This window comes from Saccopteryx leptura, chromosome 3 (genome assembly GCF_036850995.1).
Source record: "Saccopteryx leptura isolate mSacLep1 chromosome 3, mSacLep1_pri_phased_curated, whole genome shotgun sequence".
Lineage (NCBI taxonomy): Eukaryota > Metazoa > Chordata > Mammalia > Chiroptera > Emballonuridae > Saccopteryx > Saccopteryx leptura.
Window position 1 is genome coordinate 72,734,058 of NC_089505.1, and position 15,930 is coordinate 72,749,987.

Genomic DNA, 15,930 nt, shown 5'->3' on the forward strand with positions numbered 1-15,930 from the left:
CAGTAGCAAAAAGCAGCCCCTCCCAATGTAGATGCAATCCACAGTCTACAGTCAGCTGCCCTGAGGATCAGAACCTCCAGCCTTACATAGACTATACACATGTGGTGCTGTCCCGTGCTCATGTGCCAGTCAGCCCAAGTATAAGCAAGGAAGCCTAACACCTGATTTGCCCAATAAAGGAGAAACCTTGTCTGATGACTGGTGAGCCTCTGGGATGTACATGATTAAGTGGTAATACACGGGTTGTGGTTTTATAATCTACTTAATAGTTGCTGAATTGTTTTGGTTACAAGGATTAAAATGAGAATTACCAAACTCCAGTTTCTAAGGTTTGTGAATTTTAAGATTATTTGCTTCCAGTTGCAGCCCTTGTATACTCCGAGGTGTGAGACTTGTTCAGTCATGGGTCTCATTTTCTGGGATGGCCAGAGGGAGGTGATCTGGGACAAGAAATGACTGAGTCTGGCAACATGTCATGCTTTTTGTTTCTGTTTATAATTTTAAATTGAATTTATTGATATGAACTTGGCTAATTATATGTTTTAGCTATTTTAAAGTATTAAAAGCATTGGGTCTTTTCATTTCCGCCTATTGGATTTGCTTTTTTATTCAAGTGTCTCACATTTAATGCATTTTTAAAAAACGTTTTGAGATAAATCTTAGTCTGTTGAATATCTTTCCTTCTGTACATAGTCATTAACTTCTGAAATAAGCATTGGTGATATCTCCTAATGAGCTCTTAGTATTCTTTTCTAAATATGAGGTCTAAACTTTTTAAAACTTTGACCATAGAAGTCATTAAAATAAAGATTTCACATCATTTTACTTTTAAATGAACTGTATCTAGTTTACATTCTGAGCCCTGCATCCTTTCTACTATGTATCATGTGTTGCAACAGCCAATGGTATTTAATAAACAGTATTAGGCTATTTTCGTCTGCACTCGGTAAAAACATATAATCTTAAAAGTCAGAACCTATTATCATGAATTCATACAATTTTCAGCAGTTTTTTCTTTCATGTGATTTGTTGAATTAGTGTCTGTGAGCCAGCAAGGAACTGTTGTTCCCCTCAAGTCCCTCTTGTCCACTCTCAAGTCCAAGGAGACTTTTTCTTCCTTGATTCTTGTCACTGTTGCAAGAAAGAATTCAGTTAGGGGACAGGGAGCAGCATTCAATCAAATCAAACAGTTTTTTAAAGCAAATCTATATTCTTGGCAAGAAGAAGAGCAGGTAAACTTAGCTAGCCTGAGTGCCCATACTTCTTTGGGTCTCAGAGATTATATGCTTTTCAGCTGTAAGGTTTTCTTTCTTTTTTAATTATAAGTGAGAGGAGGGGAGGCAAAGACAGACTCCTGCATGCACCCCAACCGGGATTCACCCAGCAAGGCCACTAGGGAGCAATGCTCTGTTACAACCAGTGCCATTTTTAGCACCTGATGTGGAGGCCATGGAACCATCCTCAGTGCCCGGGGCCAACTTCAATTGAGCCATGGCTGCAGGAGGGGAGAAGAAGAGAGAGCGAGGTGAGAGAAGGGGAGGAGAAACAAGAAGTGAGAGGCAGTGGTGGTGAAGCAGATGGTTGCCTCTGCTGTGTGCCCTGACTGGGGATTGAACCCAGGACATACACACTGGGCTGACACTCTTATCACTGAGCCAACTTGCCAGGGCCCAGCTATAAATTTCAAGGATCCCCTTCCCTAATACTGTGACTAATGTACAGGTTTTTAGGGCCCTGTGAACATCTGTTGGTTTTGTTTTGGCAGACCTTAAACTGCTGATTCCCTACTTTAGTGAGTGCAATAAACCCACATTTTTTCACCCTCCACTTTTCCTGCCCTGATTGATGTCTAATATTTTCAGCATTTCCAGATCCTCTGTGAATGTGGTGGAAGCAGATTAAGGGGCAATCTGGACACCTGTGAAGGTACATTCTCTAAATGTAGATTTGACTCTTCAACATACCTGAGAAAACCAGCCAGAGCAAGAGCCAGACCAGGACAGAATGGCTGCTTCACAGGTAAGCGATGTGTCCTGATCAGAGGCTGTGTTTGCTTTTCCTCCTACTTCAATGGGTTTAGGACCCACAACCTTTAATTCTCTACTTTTTGATGTTCTTGTAGATGGAGGTTGCTTCCATTTAGTACTTATTTTTCTCTCTCTTTTTTTTATGATCTTTAAGGTATCAGGTTGTATATTTCTCTTCATTTCCCAAAACCTCCTGTGCATTCTCTGAATTCAGCTTTTCTGGCGGTATGAACAATTCCCACCATGAATTAGTCACTATGAACTACTGGAAACATCCCCTCTGTGACAGATCAACCTGGGAGGGCACCGTGTCCACCATCCCTGTGGGGATGGTCAGAGGCTCAGGCATCAGTGAAGAAGGGAGTAGGCTTTAGGTTCATGTGGCTGCAGCGTTAGCTCTGTGGGTCAGGATTAAGAAAAATAACTTCTACAGATCAGAATAGCTCAGAATGTACTGACAGAGAAGAGCAGCTCGAAGAGACTTCCCCACTAGATTAGTCAGAAAGACTTGCTATTTAAAGGAACTGTTAAGAGAACACAACGTGGGATGCATCTTTCAATTGACATTTGCAAGAAGCTTATGATTTCTATGATGTGTGTGTGTGTGTGTGTGAGAGAGAGAGAGACAGAGAGACACAGACAGTGGGACAGATAGGGACAGACAGACAGGAATGGAGAGAGATGAGAAGCATCAATTCTTCATTGCGGCACCTTGGTTGTTCATTGATTGCTTTCTCATGTGCCTTGACTGAGGGCCTACAGCAGATCGAGTGACCCCTTGCTCAGGCCAGCGACCTAGGGCTCAAGCTGGTGAGCTGTTATCCAACCCGGTGAGCCCACGCTCAAGCCCGTGACCTCTGGTTTTGAACCTGGGTCTTCTATGTCCCAGTCCAATGCTCTATCCTATCCACTGTACCACTGCCTGGTAGGATATGATAATTTTCAAGTAGGGATTCCTCATTTATGTATTCTTTTGCTGTTGTCACAGCAGTGACGACATGTTTATCATGTGCCTCAGTCACCTGATACTCATTGTCCAGTCCACCTGATACTCACATGGCTGAGGTACTACTTCACTGCAGAATGAATAATTCCCTTTATGATTAACAAGTGTCCAGTAGGGATCTGTGAGGAATGTGCAAAACCATCCCGTGTCATCTGGAAACTCTCCTCTTCTTGGTTTCTGTTGCTTTGAAAATGAAGGCTCTACTTTTATTTCCTGGAGAACATTGCACATTCAACTTTTGTGGCAGAAGTTTAACCAATGAGGCCTAGTCTCTGTAAATGTCATGATATTCCAGTCTTGTTGCAGACGTACTCTTCATTTCCCTTTTTTGGATTTTCAAGGCAATAAAAGAATGGTATAATTATTATTTCTTTTTCATTTTTGTTTATTGACTTTAGAGAGATGAGGAGGGAGAGACAAATATTGATCTCTTCTTGTACATGCCCTGACTGGGGATCAAACCACAATTTTTGTAAATTGGGAGGCTGGATGCTAGCCCATTGGTCAGCAAACTCATTAGTCAGCAGAGCCAAATATCAACAGTACAATGATTGAAATTTCTTTTGAGAGCCAGATTTTTTAAACTTAAACTATATAGATAGGACATTGTTATTAACTTAATTAGGGTACTCCTAAGCTAGCCACATTCAAAGGCCAAAGAGCCACATGTGCTCGGGAGCCGCGGTTTGTCAACCACTGCTCTAACCTACCATGCTAACCATCTAGTGGGAATCATATTATTAATGTATGTCCAGTTCAGTTAAACTTCTAAGATACAGCTTTCCACTAATGATACACTAACATTTTCAAAGAAATGAAACAGTAAGAAACAGTAGTTCTAATTTTTTTAATTGTTATGGGCGTTTCTGTTTCTACTGTGTTCATGAAACGAAGGGCATCATCCACAAAGAAATTAAGATTTACAGAATTGTAAAATAATCTTGGTTTTATTGAAATGAAAATTTTATTTTCTATTAGTTTTTTTATTTTTTTGATGATGATGATGATAGAAGAGATAGAACAACTCCCGCATTTGCCCTGAACGGATCCACTAGGCCACCCCATCTGAGGTCCATGCTCAAGTCAACCGAACTATCCTCAACGCCCACGGCTGACTCAAACCAGTTGAGCCACTTGACTGCGAGAGGCGAAGAGAGAGAAGTGGGAATGGGTTGGAAAGAAAAGCAGATGGTCGCTTTTCATGCTTGCCCTGACTGGGGACTGAACCCAGGCTATTTGCAAACCAGTCCTCTTTCCCCTGAGCGAATTGGCGGGGGCCTATCAGTTTTCACTTGTACCTGGTTCCTATATGTATGTGTGTTTGTGCATAAAATGTTAACATCGTTTCAGTTATTTTTCCTTCTTTCTTAAGATGTTTTTGTTATTTTCAGTTACAGGAACAGCTAGGAACATTCATGAAGTTTCCTTATGCTGATTGGTCAGTATATTTTTTGAAGAATTCTAGATCAAATTTGGAGTAAAACTTAAGATTTATCGTTTGCTGTTATGTTTCACATAGTTTTCCCATAACAGAAAGAATCTTTTTTTTTTTTTTTTTTCATTTTAGAGAGGAGAGAGAGAGAGAGAGAGGAGAGAGACAGAGAGAGAGAAGGGGGGAGGAGCTGGAAGCATCAACTCCCATATGTGCCTTGACCAGGCAAGCCCAGAGTTTCGAACCGGCGACCTCAGCATTTCCAGGTCGATGCTTTATCCACTGAGCCACCACAGGTCAGGCCGAGAAAGAATCTTGCTCTAAGATTACAGTGCTCCTTTGTCTGTCACAGGGGTTAGGTTCCAGAACCCCCGTGACAGGCGAAAATCCACCAAGTAGCGACCTTATATTTATTTTATTATTTATATATATATTTTTATTTATATATTTTTAAGGCTTTATAAACCCTCCCCACACTCTTACAAACCTTTCCCACACTGTTATAAACACTTCCTGTACATTTTCCATATGTGCTAATCTTTGTCTACTCATCTGCTGTACACTACATATTTTATTTCAATTTAATATTCTTTTAATATGTTTTAATTAATATTTTTTTATTTTTTATATTTTCAATTTTTTAGGCTAGAAAATGCCTATTTTACCACAAAAATAATTAAAATAATAAGTACATAAAAATGCCTCTATACAGTACCTCAAAATCCCACAATGTAGTGAAAAATCTGCGATACAAAATTAGATATATACAATTTAAAAATCCACGATACAGTGAGACCATGAAAAGTGAACTGTGATATGGTGAGGGACGACTGTACTTAAAGTAAATTCTCAGATAGGATTGTGGTTCCTGTGTTTTCTGGTCCATGAGAAGTGTCAGTTCTATAGGTCCCAGGCTGGGTGTTCAGAGCATCTCAAGATACACCAAAGTGGCAGGTTGATTCCCTAACGCAAGACCGAGACACTGAGGGGAGTTGGGCAGTTTGAAAAGGGTAAAGGGATAAATGGAGATGGAAGAAGACTTGACTTTGGGAGGTGAACACAATATAATACACAGATTATGTATTATTGAATTGTGCATATGAAACCTACATAATTTCAGTAATTAGTGTCACTGAATAATTTCAATAAAATGAATCAAAGAATGGACAAATCAAAGCTTATAGAAAAACAAGAAGATAGCCACGGCGAGATTGCTCACTTGTTTGTCAGATTATACTGAAGGGAAGAGGTGGCCTGTTTGATCTCCGGGCCGGGTGCATGCTGGAGTGGATCGCTGTTCCCTGTCATGCTCTTTCTCTCTAAAGGAAAAAATAATCAGTAAAATAAACTTTAAGAAAAAGAAATAAAGTAAAATAAGAGATACATTTTATGATTTAAGAAAGAAATTGAAAAATGCATTCTTTAGAAAAATGCAGGTAACAAGTGTTAGACACCTATATAATGAAACGTAGTAACATACGTGATTGTAGATCCCAGGAAAAGAAATCAACAAATGTATAAATTTGGGGAACAGCAAATCAATGTTTCTCTCTTTCTGTTTCTAAAGATCAGTAAATGAATTTTTTTAAATTCCATAAACCTTTCAGTTCAAAGTCATGTATGAATTTATTCCTGTGATTTCGATTTCTGTGCAGTTTAAATGTATGGCATGTGTCTCTCTATTTCCCTTCCTCTCACTTAAAAAAAAGTGGGGCACGTGATCTAGAAACATCAGTGGTGCTGATAAAATGGGAGCGTGTTAAACACGTGGCTCACAGGCCCCATTCCAGATTCCCGATCAGAATCTGCGTTTTTACAAAACTGCAGTTTATTATTGCCCGTTTAAAATTGAAGTACTTACACTTCTAACTCATCGTGACACTTCTAGTTGAAAAACAAACAGAACTCATTGTGAGTTGTGTTCAATACAATACAGCCTTGACAAATTCATATGCCTGTGTCAATGTCTTAATGTTAAAGCTTATTTTCCTGCAAAGTAAAGTCTCTGCAGTGCACTTGTGGACACGTGCCATCCTCATTTCTCAGTTGTAGAGACAACTTGAGAGGTAATTGCTGGATCAAAATTACTTTACTGGATAATGCAGGATACTCTCCTAGGTCTAAACAACTTCTAACACTGTATTCACGTTGGATGACTATTTGAACTCTGCCGTTGGCCTTTAGTTGATGTGTGTGTGTGTGTGTTTGTGTGGGTTTTTTTTCTAGGGACGATTGACCTTCAGGGATGTGGCCGTGGATTTCTCTCAGGAGGAGTGGGAATGCCTGGACCCAGCTCAGCGGAAACTGTACGTGGATGTGATGTTGGAGAACTACAGGAACCTGGTCTCCCTGGGTGAGGATGACTTCCCTTAGAACTTTATTGTGCATCTGCAGGTTTTCTGTTTCTTTTTTAACACTGGGGGCTTCTGCTTTGGATGGTAGACTTTCAGATTCTCGTTCTCAAGGACCAAATTGGAGGTTTGCTGCTGGATAAATAAAGGTTTCCTGCTGGATAAATAAAGGTTTCCAATGTATGTGGAATAGGAAGTCAATGTCTGAAAAGTTTACATGTTGTCTAGAATAGTTAAGATTTGATCGAAAAACAGTATTTTGGGAAAATATATTTTTAAAGATTTTATTTATTGACTTTAGAGAGAGGGGAGAGGGAGAAAGTGTGCTTCTCATATATGCCTTGACCGAATAAGTTCAGAGTTTCGAACTCGAGAGCACAGTCTTCCAGGTCAATGTTTTAAATCCATTGTGCCACCACTGGTCAGGCTGAAAAATAATTTTCTAATATATTGTCATATTCTACCATGTCTCCTTATCTGGCACTGACTGGATTAGAGATTGAGCAATCTCTATCAAAACTCATGTTCCTTTTTCTAGTAAACAGAGCTTTCTGTCTCTAAGCCAGTCCTGGTCATTTTTGTGGAGGAAATAAGGGAGTACTGGGATGGGAACTGAAAAAAGACAGTATCCTTCCAGCCAGGTAGGTGGGATGAGGAGGCAGGTGACACAGGTGAGAGATCTAAAGGTCACGGAGGAGGCCAGACCTTACAGTGTGGTTGGGAAGCTGCTGCAGTGGAAAGGGCTGTGAGAGGCCCAGGTGTATCCCTGTTGTCATAGAGGGACACTGGTCTCCAACACGTCCCATGCTCCTGCGTCCTCTCGGGACTCTGCTTTTGCTCCAGTGACCTCCGTCATCACATTAGCAGTGGGGGTGGGTCCTTCCCATGGACTGTGAGGGCCACTGTGGTCTGACTCCTCTTCCATTGCTTTGGGGACCTGGGAAACCTGTACACATTGCTGAGTAATTATAACTAGACTTTTTTTTTTAAGTGTTGTTTTTGTCTCATGTAAAGAGTTTTTGAAGGAAATGGTTGAGCTCCCAGAATTTGTTGCCAAAATTTCAGGAACACTAGGGACAGTTTGTCGTTTCTGGTTTTATAATTTCTCATCCTGTGGAATTTTCCAACAAGACCCTACCATGTTTAGACTCAGTGCATTCATCACAGCACCATTCACCTCCCCAAGTGAGAAACTCTAATTTTCTGTTTCACTTCAAAATGCCCTTTGGCTGCCTGAGCTGTGGTGGCGCAGTGGACAAAGCATCAACCTGGAATGATGAAGTTGCCATTTTAAGACCCTGGGCTTGCCCTGTCAAGGCACATATGAGAAGAATGTTGATGCTTCCCGTTCCTCCCCACATCCTTTCTCTCTGTATCCTCTCTCTAAAATCAATAAATTGCCTGACCAGGCGGTGGCGCAGTGGATAGAGCGTCAGACTGGGATGCTGAGGACCCAGGTTCAAGACCCCGAGGTCGCCAGCTTGAGCGCGGGCTCATCTGGTTTGAGCAAAAGCTCACCAGCTTGAACCCAAGGTCGCTGGCTTGAGCAAGGGGTTACTCGGTCTGCTGAAGGCCCGTGGTCAAGACACATATGAGAAAGCAATCAATGAACAACTAAGGTGTCACAACGCACAACAAAAAACTTAATGATTGATGCTTCTCATCTCTTCATTCCTGTCTGTCTGTCCCTGTCTATCCCTCTCTCTGACTTTCTCTGTCTCTACAAAAAAATAAAAAATTTTAAAAAATCAATAAATCAATTTTTTTAAATGTCATTTTACTTTGTATGATATTAACAAAGAAGTTTCTAGTCTGTATTCCACAATTTCTCTGTGCCAGAATAGTTTAATGTATCTATATATATACCTCATAGAGCTCTTCAATAAGTTACTGCCGTAGACAACCTCAGAGTGTTGCCCAGCAGGTAGGAAAGTGTCCACTGTTACCTGCTTTCGTCATCACTGTCACTCTGTAATCTCTCCTGTCCAGTCCAGAGCTGCCCAGGACTGTCCTGTGTGTTTTCACTTTCTCATTAGGTCTTTGTCATAGTTGTATTTTTGGATTCACAAGTGCTGATACAACGTGCTGGAATGTTCTCTTTTGGTAATAAGTGGGTTACAGACTTATTAAGCACTTCATATGTAGGAAAATGTTTTGTTTCTCAATTGAAATTTACTTAAGGCAATTTCTTTCTCACCATGTTCCTTATTCATGGTGTACTTAAAATGAAATGTTTTATTTTAAGATTAGTCTTTCCATATTTTGCAACTTTTTAATGGTTTAAATTAGAAACAAAAAAATTTTTACTGAGATGGATTGCAGCCTAGATGTTTTGTGTAAGAGTAGCTGAAATAATTTTCTCATGTTATTTTATTATTTCTTTATTGCCTGACTCATCAGTGGTACAGTGGTTAGAGCATCATCCTGGGATGCTTAGGACTCAGGTTCAAATCCCCAAGTTTGCAGGCTTGAGTGCAGGCTTAATAGTATGAGTGTAAGGTCATAGGCATGACTCCATCTTTGCTGGCATGAGCCAAAAGGTTACTGGCTTGAGCAAGGGGTCACTGGTTTGGCTGGAGCCCCCGGTCAAGATACGTATGGGAAAGCAGTCAATGAACAACTAAGGTTGTAGCATCTATGAGTTGATGATTCCTGTCTTTCTCCCTTCCTGTCTATGTCTATCTATCTCTCTGTCTCTCTCTTTAGATTTTATTTATTTATTTTAGAGTGAGGAGAGAGAGAATGGCGGGAGGTGAGGGAGGAGCAGGAAGCATCAACTCATAGTTGCTTGTCACATTTGCCTTGACTGGCCAAGCTCGTGGTTTTGAACCAGTGACCTCAGTATTCCAGGGTGACCCACCACCACTGTGCCACCACAGGTCAGGTTCTTTCTCTTCAAAAAAGAAAAATATCTCGAGATATCGGCACTACATCAATGAAAATACATTCATTACCTGAAAAAAATTGAAAATAATCATCTTAAAAACATTAAACATGCCTGACCTGTGGTGGCGCAGTGAATAAAGCGTCGACCTGGAAATGCTGAGGTCGCCGGTTCAAAACCCTGGGCTTGCCTGGTCAAGGCACATATGGGAGTTGATGCTTCCAGTTCCTACCCCCTGTCTCTCTCACCTCTCTCTCTCTCTCTCTAAAATGAGTAAATAAAAATAAAAAAATTAAAAAAAAAACATTAAACAAAACTGATAATTACATAATTATAAGAAAACTGCATGACCAACATGAACATGCTTAGACAAAGAAAATACAAAATAAACCACACAATAATAAAAAGTTGAAAAATATATTGTCCAATTTCATATATTGTCCAAATTTAAAAATACAGTAAAAAGCATTAATGAAAGGCATGATAAAGCTAAAGAAAGAATATAATAACCTGTACAGAATTTCTTAAAAAGTTCAATACACGCCTGACCTGTGGTGGCGCAGTGGATAAAGCATCAACCTGGAAATGCTGAGGTCGCCGGTTCGAAACCCTGGGCTTGCCTGGTCAAGGCACATATGGGAGTTGATGCTTCCTGCTCCTCCCCCTCTTCTCACTCTCCTCTCTCTCTCTCCACCCCCCTTTCTAAAAAAATAAATAAATAAAAAAGTCTATTAAAAAAAAAAAAAGTTCAATACAGCTTGACTGGTGGTGGCACAATGGATAAAGCATTGACCTGGGATGCTTTTATCGCTGGTTGGAAATCCCGGCCTTGCCTGGTCAAGGCACGTATTAGAAGCAACTACTATGAGTTGATGCTTCTCATTCCTCACCTGCCTTTCCATATCAAGCCAATCTAAAAAATCAATAAAATAAAATCTTTTTGTTTGTTTTAGAGAGACAGACAGACACAGGAAGGAAGAGAGATGAGAGTCATCAAGTTGTGGTTTCAACATTTTAATTGTTCATTGATTGTTTCTCATATATACCTTGATAGGGGGAGGGGAGCTCCATCTGATCAAGGGACCCCTTGCTCAAGCCAGCAACCTTAGGCTTCAAATTTGTGACCTTTGGGCTGAAGCCAGTGACCATGGCGTCATGTCTATATTCCCACACTCAATCCAGAAAAGCCCATGCTCAAGCCAGCCACTTCAGGGTTTTGAACTTGGGGCCTCAGTGTCCCAGGCTGACACTGCCTACAGTGCCACCTCCTCGGCAGGCTAGTTTTTCTGATTGACCCATGCTTTTCTCTTTCTCTGTATGTCTTTATAGCAGTTGTTGACTTTTGGATGCAGACCACCAGGTTTTATAAACTTAGTTTCTTTATCTTATTTATTTATTTACTTACTTACTTACTTTGTAACAGAGACAAGAGAGAGGGACAGACAGGAACAGACAGGCAGGAAGGGAGAGAGATGAAAAGCATCAGTTCTTCATTTCAGCTCCTTAGTTTTTCACTGATTGCTTTCCCGTATGTGCCTTGACGGTGGGGGGGGGGGGCTACAACAGAGTGAGTGACCCCTTGCTCAAGCCAGTGACCTTGGGCTAAAGCAGCGACATTGGGCTTCAAGCCAGTGACCTTTGGGCTCAAGCCAGCGACCATGGGGTCATGTCTATGATCCTACGCTCAACCCAGCAACCCCATGCTCAAAATGGTGAGCTGTGCTCAAGATGGATGAGCCCATGCTCAAGCCGGTGACCTCAGAGTCTCTAACCTGGGTCCTCTGCATCCCAGACTGATGCTCTATCCACTGTGCCACCATCTGGTCAGGCTTTTTTATTTTTATTTTATTGATTTTAGAGAGAGGAAAGTAGAGAGAGAATAACATCTGTCTGTTCCTGTGTGTGCCTTGACCAGTGATTGAACCAGCAACCTATGTGGAGATGAAGCTTTGACCAGCCTAGCTCTTCAGCCAGAGCTGAACCTGTTTTCCACCTTTGGAAACAAATAACAATCACCTGTGGTAGAAATTCTAATTTCTGTCAAATGGGTCTGGCTGAGTAACTCAGCTGGTTAGAGCATTGTCCCCATACACGAGGGGTCGGGAACCTATGGCTCGCAAGCCAGATGTGGCTCTTTTGATGGCTGCATCTGGCTCGCAGACAAATATTTAATAAAAAAAATAATAACGTTAAAAATATAAAACATTCTCATGTATTACAATCCATTCATTTCCTCATGTTCATGGTTGCGAGTGGCTGGAGCCAATCACAGCTGTCCTGTGGGACAACACCAAATTTTTATTGGATAATGCGTAACATACATGGGTTGTTGTATGGCTCTCACGGAATTACATTTTAAAATATGTGGTGTTCATGGCTCTCTCAGCCAAAAGGGTTCCTGACCCTTGCCATACACCAAGGTAGTGGATTTGTTTCCTGGTCAGCGCACATATACAATCAACTTAGGGGTGCAGATATAAGTGGAACAATAAGTCAATGTTTTTCTCTCTGTATGTCTAGCTCTCTCTTCCCATATTACTTTTTGCCCCCTTTCTGTCTCTCTAAAATCAATAAATAAAGTCTGACAAGGTGGTTACGCAGTCAGTGGATAGAGTGTTGACCTGGGATGCTGAGGATCCAGGTTTGAAACCTTGTGGTCGTTAGAGGAGCACAGGCTTACCAGGTTTAGTATGGGGTCACTGGCAAGAGCTGGGATTATAAACACGATCCCATGGACACTAGCTTGAAGTCCAAACCCGCTGGCTTGAGCAGGGTATCAGTGTCTGCTGGAGCCCATTGGTCAAGGCACGTATGAAAAAGCATTTAATGAACAAGTCAAGTGTCACAATTACAAGGTGATGCTTTTCATCTCTACCATCCTGTTGCTCTGTCCCTGTTTGTCCCTTTTGCTCTCTTTCTCCCTCTCTCTCTCTCACTCTTTGTCTCATACTAAAACAAAAACAAAAACAAAACACAATAAATAAATACAAAGAGAAAACTTTTCTGGATGTGTGTTCTTTGCTTTTGTGTATAAGTTCCACATTTAAAATATTTTGGCTTTTTCTTTAGAGCCTATCTTTCTATCCATGATATTTGTCTTTAGTACCGTAGTCTCTGTGGTGTTGGAACAATTACCTTTTTCTTTTTAGTTACCAATACAATGAACCCACCATGTACTGCTACTCTTTTAGATCTGTATGTCATACAAAACAAAAGCAGTATTTATTTCTTCTTTAATTGAATTCGGTAATATTTTATAGATTGTATTGTACAAGTCTTTTATCTTTTTCATTAAGTTAACTTCTGAGTAACTTAAAGTTATTTTTTTAGAGAAAGAGAGAGATGAGAAGCATCAACTAATAATTGTGTCACTTTGTTCATTGATTGCTTTTTTGTATGTGCCTTATGGGGGAGCTCCAGCCGAGCCAGTGACCTCTTGCTCAGGCCTGTGACTCCTGCTCAAGCTGGTGAGCCCGCGCTCAAGCCAGCAACCTTGAGGTTTTGAACCTGGGACCTCAGCATCCCAGGCTGATGCTCTATCCACTGCACCACCAACAGTAACCCAAAGTGTCTTATAGTTCTTCATGCTATTATTAATGTCACCTTATTCTTAAATTTTTTTAAAGATTATTTGTTGCCCTGGCAGATAGTTCAGTTGGTTAGAGCATTGGCCCGAAGCACAGAGTTTGCTGGTTTGATCCCCAGTCAGGGCACATATAAGGAACAGATTTATGTTCCTCTCTCTCCCTGCCCCCTCACTAAAATTAATCAATAAAATTTTTTAAATAAAAGTTTATTGAGTTTATTGTTACTGTGTAAAAAGAGAACTAATTTTTGTATGTTGATTTTGTATTATAAATTTTGCTTCATTTCTTTGAATTGTTTTTTAAATGTGGATTATTTAGAGTTTTCTAACATGTCACCTGTCATCTTACTTGTGTTTTTTCCAATTGTATGCCTTTTATGTTTTTCTTCGCCTATCAGTTGAGGCTAGGACATCTAGTACTGTATGAGATCAAAGTGGTAAGAGTGGATGACAACCTTGCATTGTCCCTGGTTACAGAAGGAAGGTTTTCGTCTTCTACTGTTGATTATGTTGTTCGTTAGGGCTGTTTATTTATGATCTTTATTACTTTCAGGTATTTTTTTGATTCCTAGTTTTTTGGCTAGTTTTATGAAAACAAGATTGTTCATATATTCAGTTTAAATTTCTGCATTATTTAACAATGCTCACGTGGTTTTGACCTCATTCTGTAACTGTGCCCTTACATTTTTTTATCCCATGTGTTGAAACACCCTTGCCTTCCAGTAGTGTTTCCACTCATCCATGGTGTATAAATCATATACTCTGACTTTGAATTCATTTTGTCAGTATTTTATTGAGAAGTTGTGTATCAATGTTTATCAGAGATTTTGGTTTGTGGTTTTATTTATTTGTAGTACCTTTGTTTCTTTTCATTTGTTTTGAAAATTCTTTTATTGTGCTATTGGGCTTAGATTATCTTCATCCTTGATGTATAAAGTTATGTTGTTAATTTGATTTATTTTTCCTGTAAGTAGTTATCTCTATAAAATTTCCTATTGGTATTAATTTCTCTGAATCTCATCATATTTGGCATATTATGATTTATTTCATTTATCTCCATTTATTTTTTGATTTTTTTTTGTTGTTACGCTGGTTTATATTATTTTTCAGCCCACAAATATTTGTGTCCCTTTCATTTTCATTTACTTTTGATTCTTAGTTTCATTTCTCTGTGGTCAGATGATACCTGTCTTATTTGTATCTTATTAAATTTACTGAGCCTTGTTTTACAGAATAAGCAGTTCACAGCACAGGAGAATATCCTGTGTTTGATTGAGACCATAGTATATTCTATCCCAGGCTGGGTAGTTCAGTTGGAGCATCATCTTGATAGGCCAGGGTATTGGGTTTGATTCTGATGAGGGCAAATATAAGAATTAACCAATGACTGGAAAAGGAAATCAGTGATTCTCTCTTTCTGTGTGTTTCCCTTTCTCTAAAATCATTATATAAATATTAGGAAAAATTTTTAAGTCATTTATTGATTTTAAAGGGACAGAAATACCAATATGCCCTGGCCGGTTGGCTCAGCGGTAGAGCGTCGGCCTAGCGTGCGGAGGACCCGGGTTCGATTCCCGGCCAGGGCACACAGGAGAAGCGCCCATTTGCTTCTCCACCCCTCCGCCGCGCTTTCCCTCTCTGTCTCTCTCTTCCCCTCCCGCAGCCGAGGCTCCATTGGAGCAAAGATGGCCCGGGCGCTGGGGATGGCTCTGTGGCCTCTGCCCCAGGCGCTAGAGTGGCTCTGGTCGCAACATGGCGACGCCCAGGATGGGCAGAGCATCGCCCCCTGGTGGGCAGAGCGTCGCCCCTGGTGGGCGTGCCAGGTGGATCCCGGTCGGGCGCATGCGGGAGTCTGTCTGACTGTCTCTCCCTGTTTCCAGCTTCAGAAAAATGAAAAAAAAAAAAAAAAAAAAAAAAAGAAACACCAATATGTTTCTGTGTGTGCCCTCATGGGCGATCAAACGTGCAGCCTCTGTGCTTTAGGAAGACCTCTAACCATCTGAGTGATCCAGCCAAGGCAAAAAATGGTCTCTCTTCTTTTTTTCTTTTTTTTTTTTAAGTTTATTATTTTTATTTTTTCTTTACAGGGACAGAGAGAGAGAGTCAGAGAGAGGGATAGATAGGGACAGACAGACAGGAACAGAGAGAAATGAGAAGCATCAATCATCAGTTTTTCGTTGCGACACCTTAGTTGTTCACTGATTGCTTTCTCATATGTGCCTTGACCGCGGGCCTTCAGCAGACCAAGTAACCCCTTGCTTGAGTCAGCGACCTTGGGTCTAAGCTGGTGAACATTTTTTATTTTGCTCAAGCCAGATGAGCCTGTGCTCAAGCTGGCGACCTCGGGGTCTCGAACCTGGGTCCTTGGCATCCCAGTCCAATGCTGACTGCACCACTGCCTGGTCGGGCAAATATTCTCTCTTCTTTAGAGGCTGTGGAACCATTGTTTTTACCTCTTGTCTTTCTTTCATAATGCAGTCCCCTTGCTTTTTAAACAGTCGCCTTTCTTAAAAATCAGCCACCACAGTACATCCATGGTGTCCTGTCATAATTCCAGTGCTCTGTGTCCCACAAAAGAGAAAACAGTTTCTCAGGCAGTGGCAAAAGCACCAGATCATTAGACACACAGTACACTCATTTATTT

The 15,930-nt window shown here is 40.7% G+C and overlaps 1 protein-coding gene across 4 annotated transcripts in view; it reads left to right on the forward strand.

Annotated features, from left to right (window-relative positions):
* LOC136399242 (zinc finger protein 420-like) overlaps positions 1 to 15,930 on the forward strand; it is a 34,668-nt gene that overhangs the window by 13,126 nt on the left and 5,612 nt on the right. For 3 of the 4 annotated variants that reach the window (XM_066374241.1, XM_066374242.1, XM_066374243.1), the window contains exons 2-3: positions 1,863 to 2,019; positions 6,692 to 6,818. In XM_066374241.1, coding sequence (XP_066230338.1) covers positions 2,005 to 2,019; positions 6,692 to 6,818 — 142 coding nt within the window. In that variant the 5' untranslated portion in view covers positions 1,863 to 2,004. Of the gene's footprint in view, positions 1 to 1,862; positions 2,020 to 4,424; positions 4,472 to 6,691; positions 6,819 to 15,930 lie in introns of all 4 variants that reach the window. The other variant, XM_066374244.1, reaches the window with a different exon arrangement.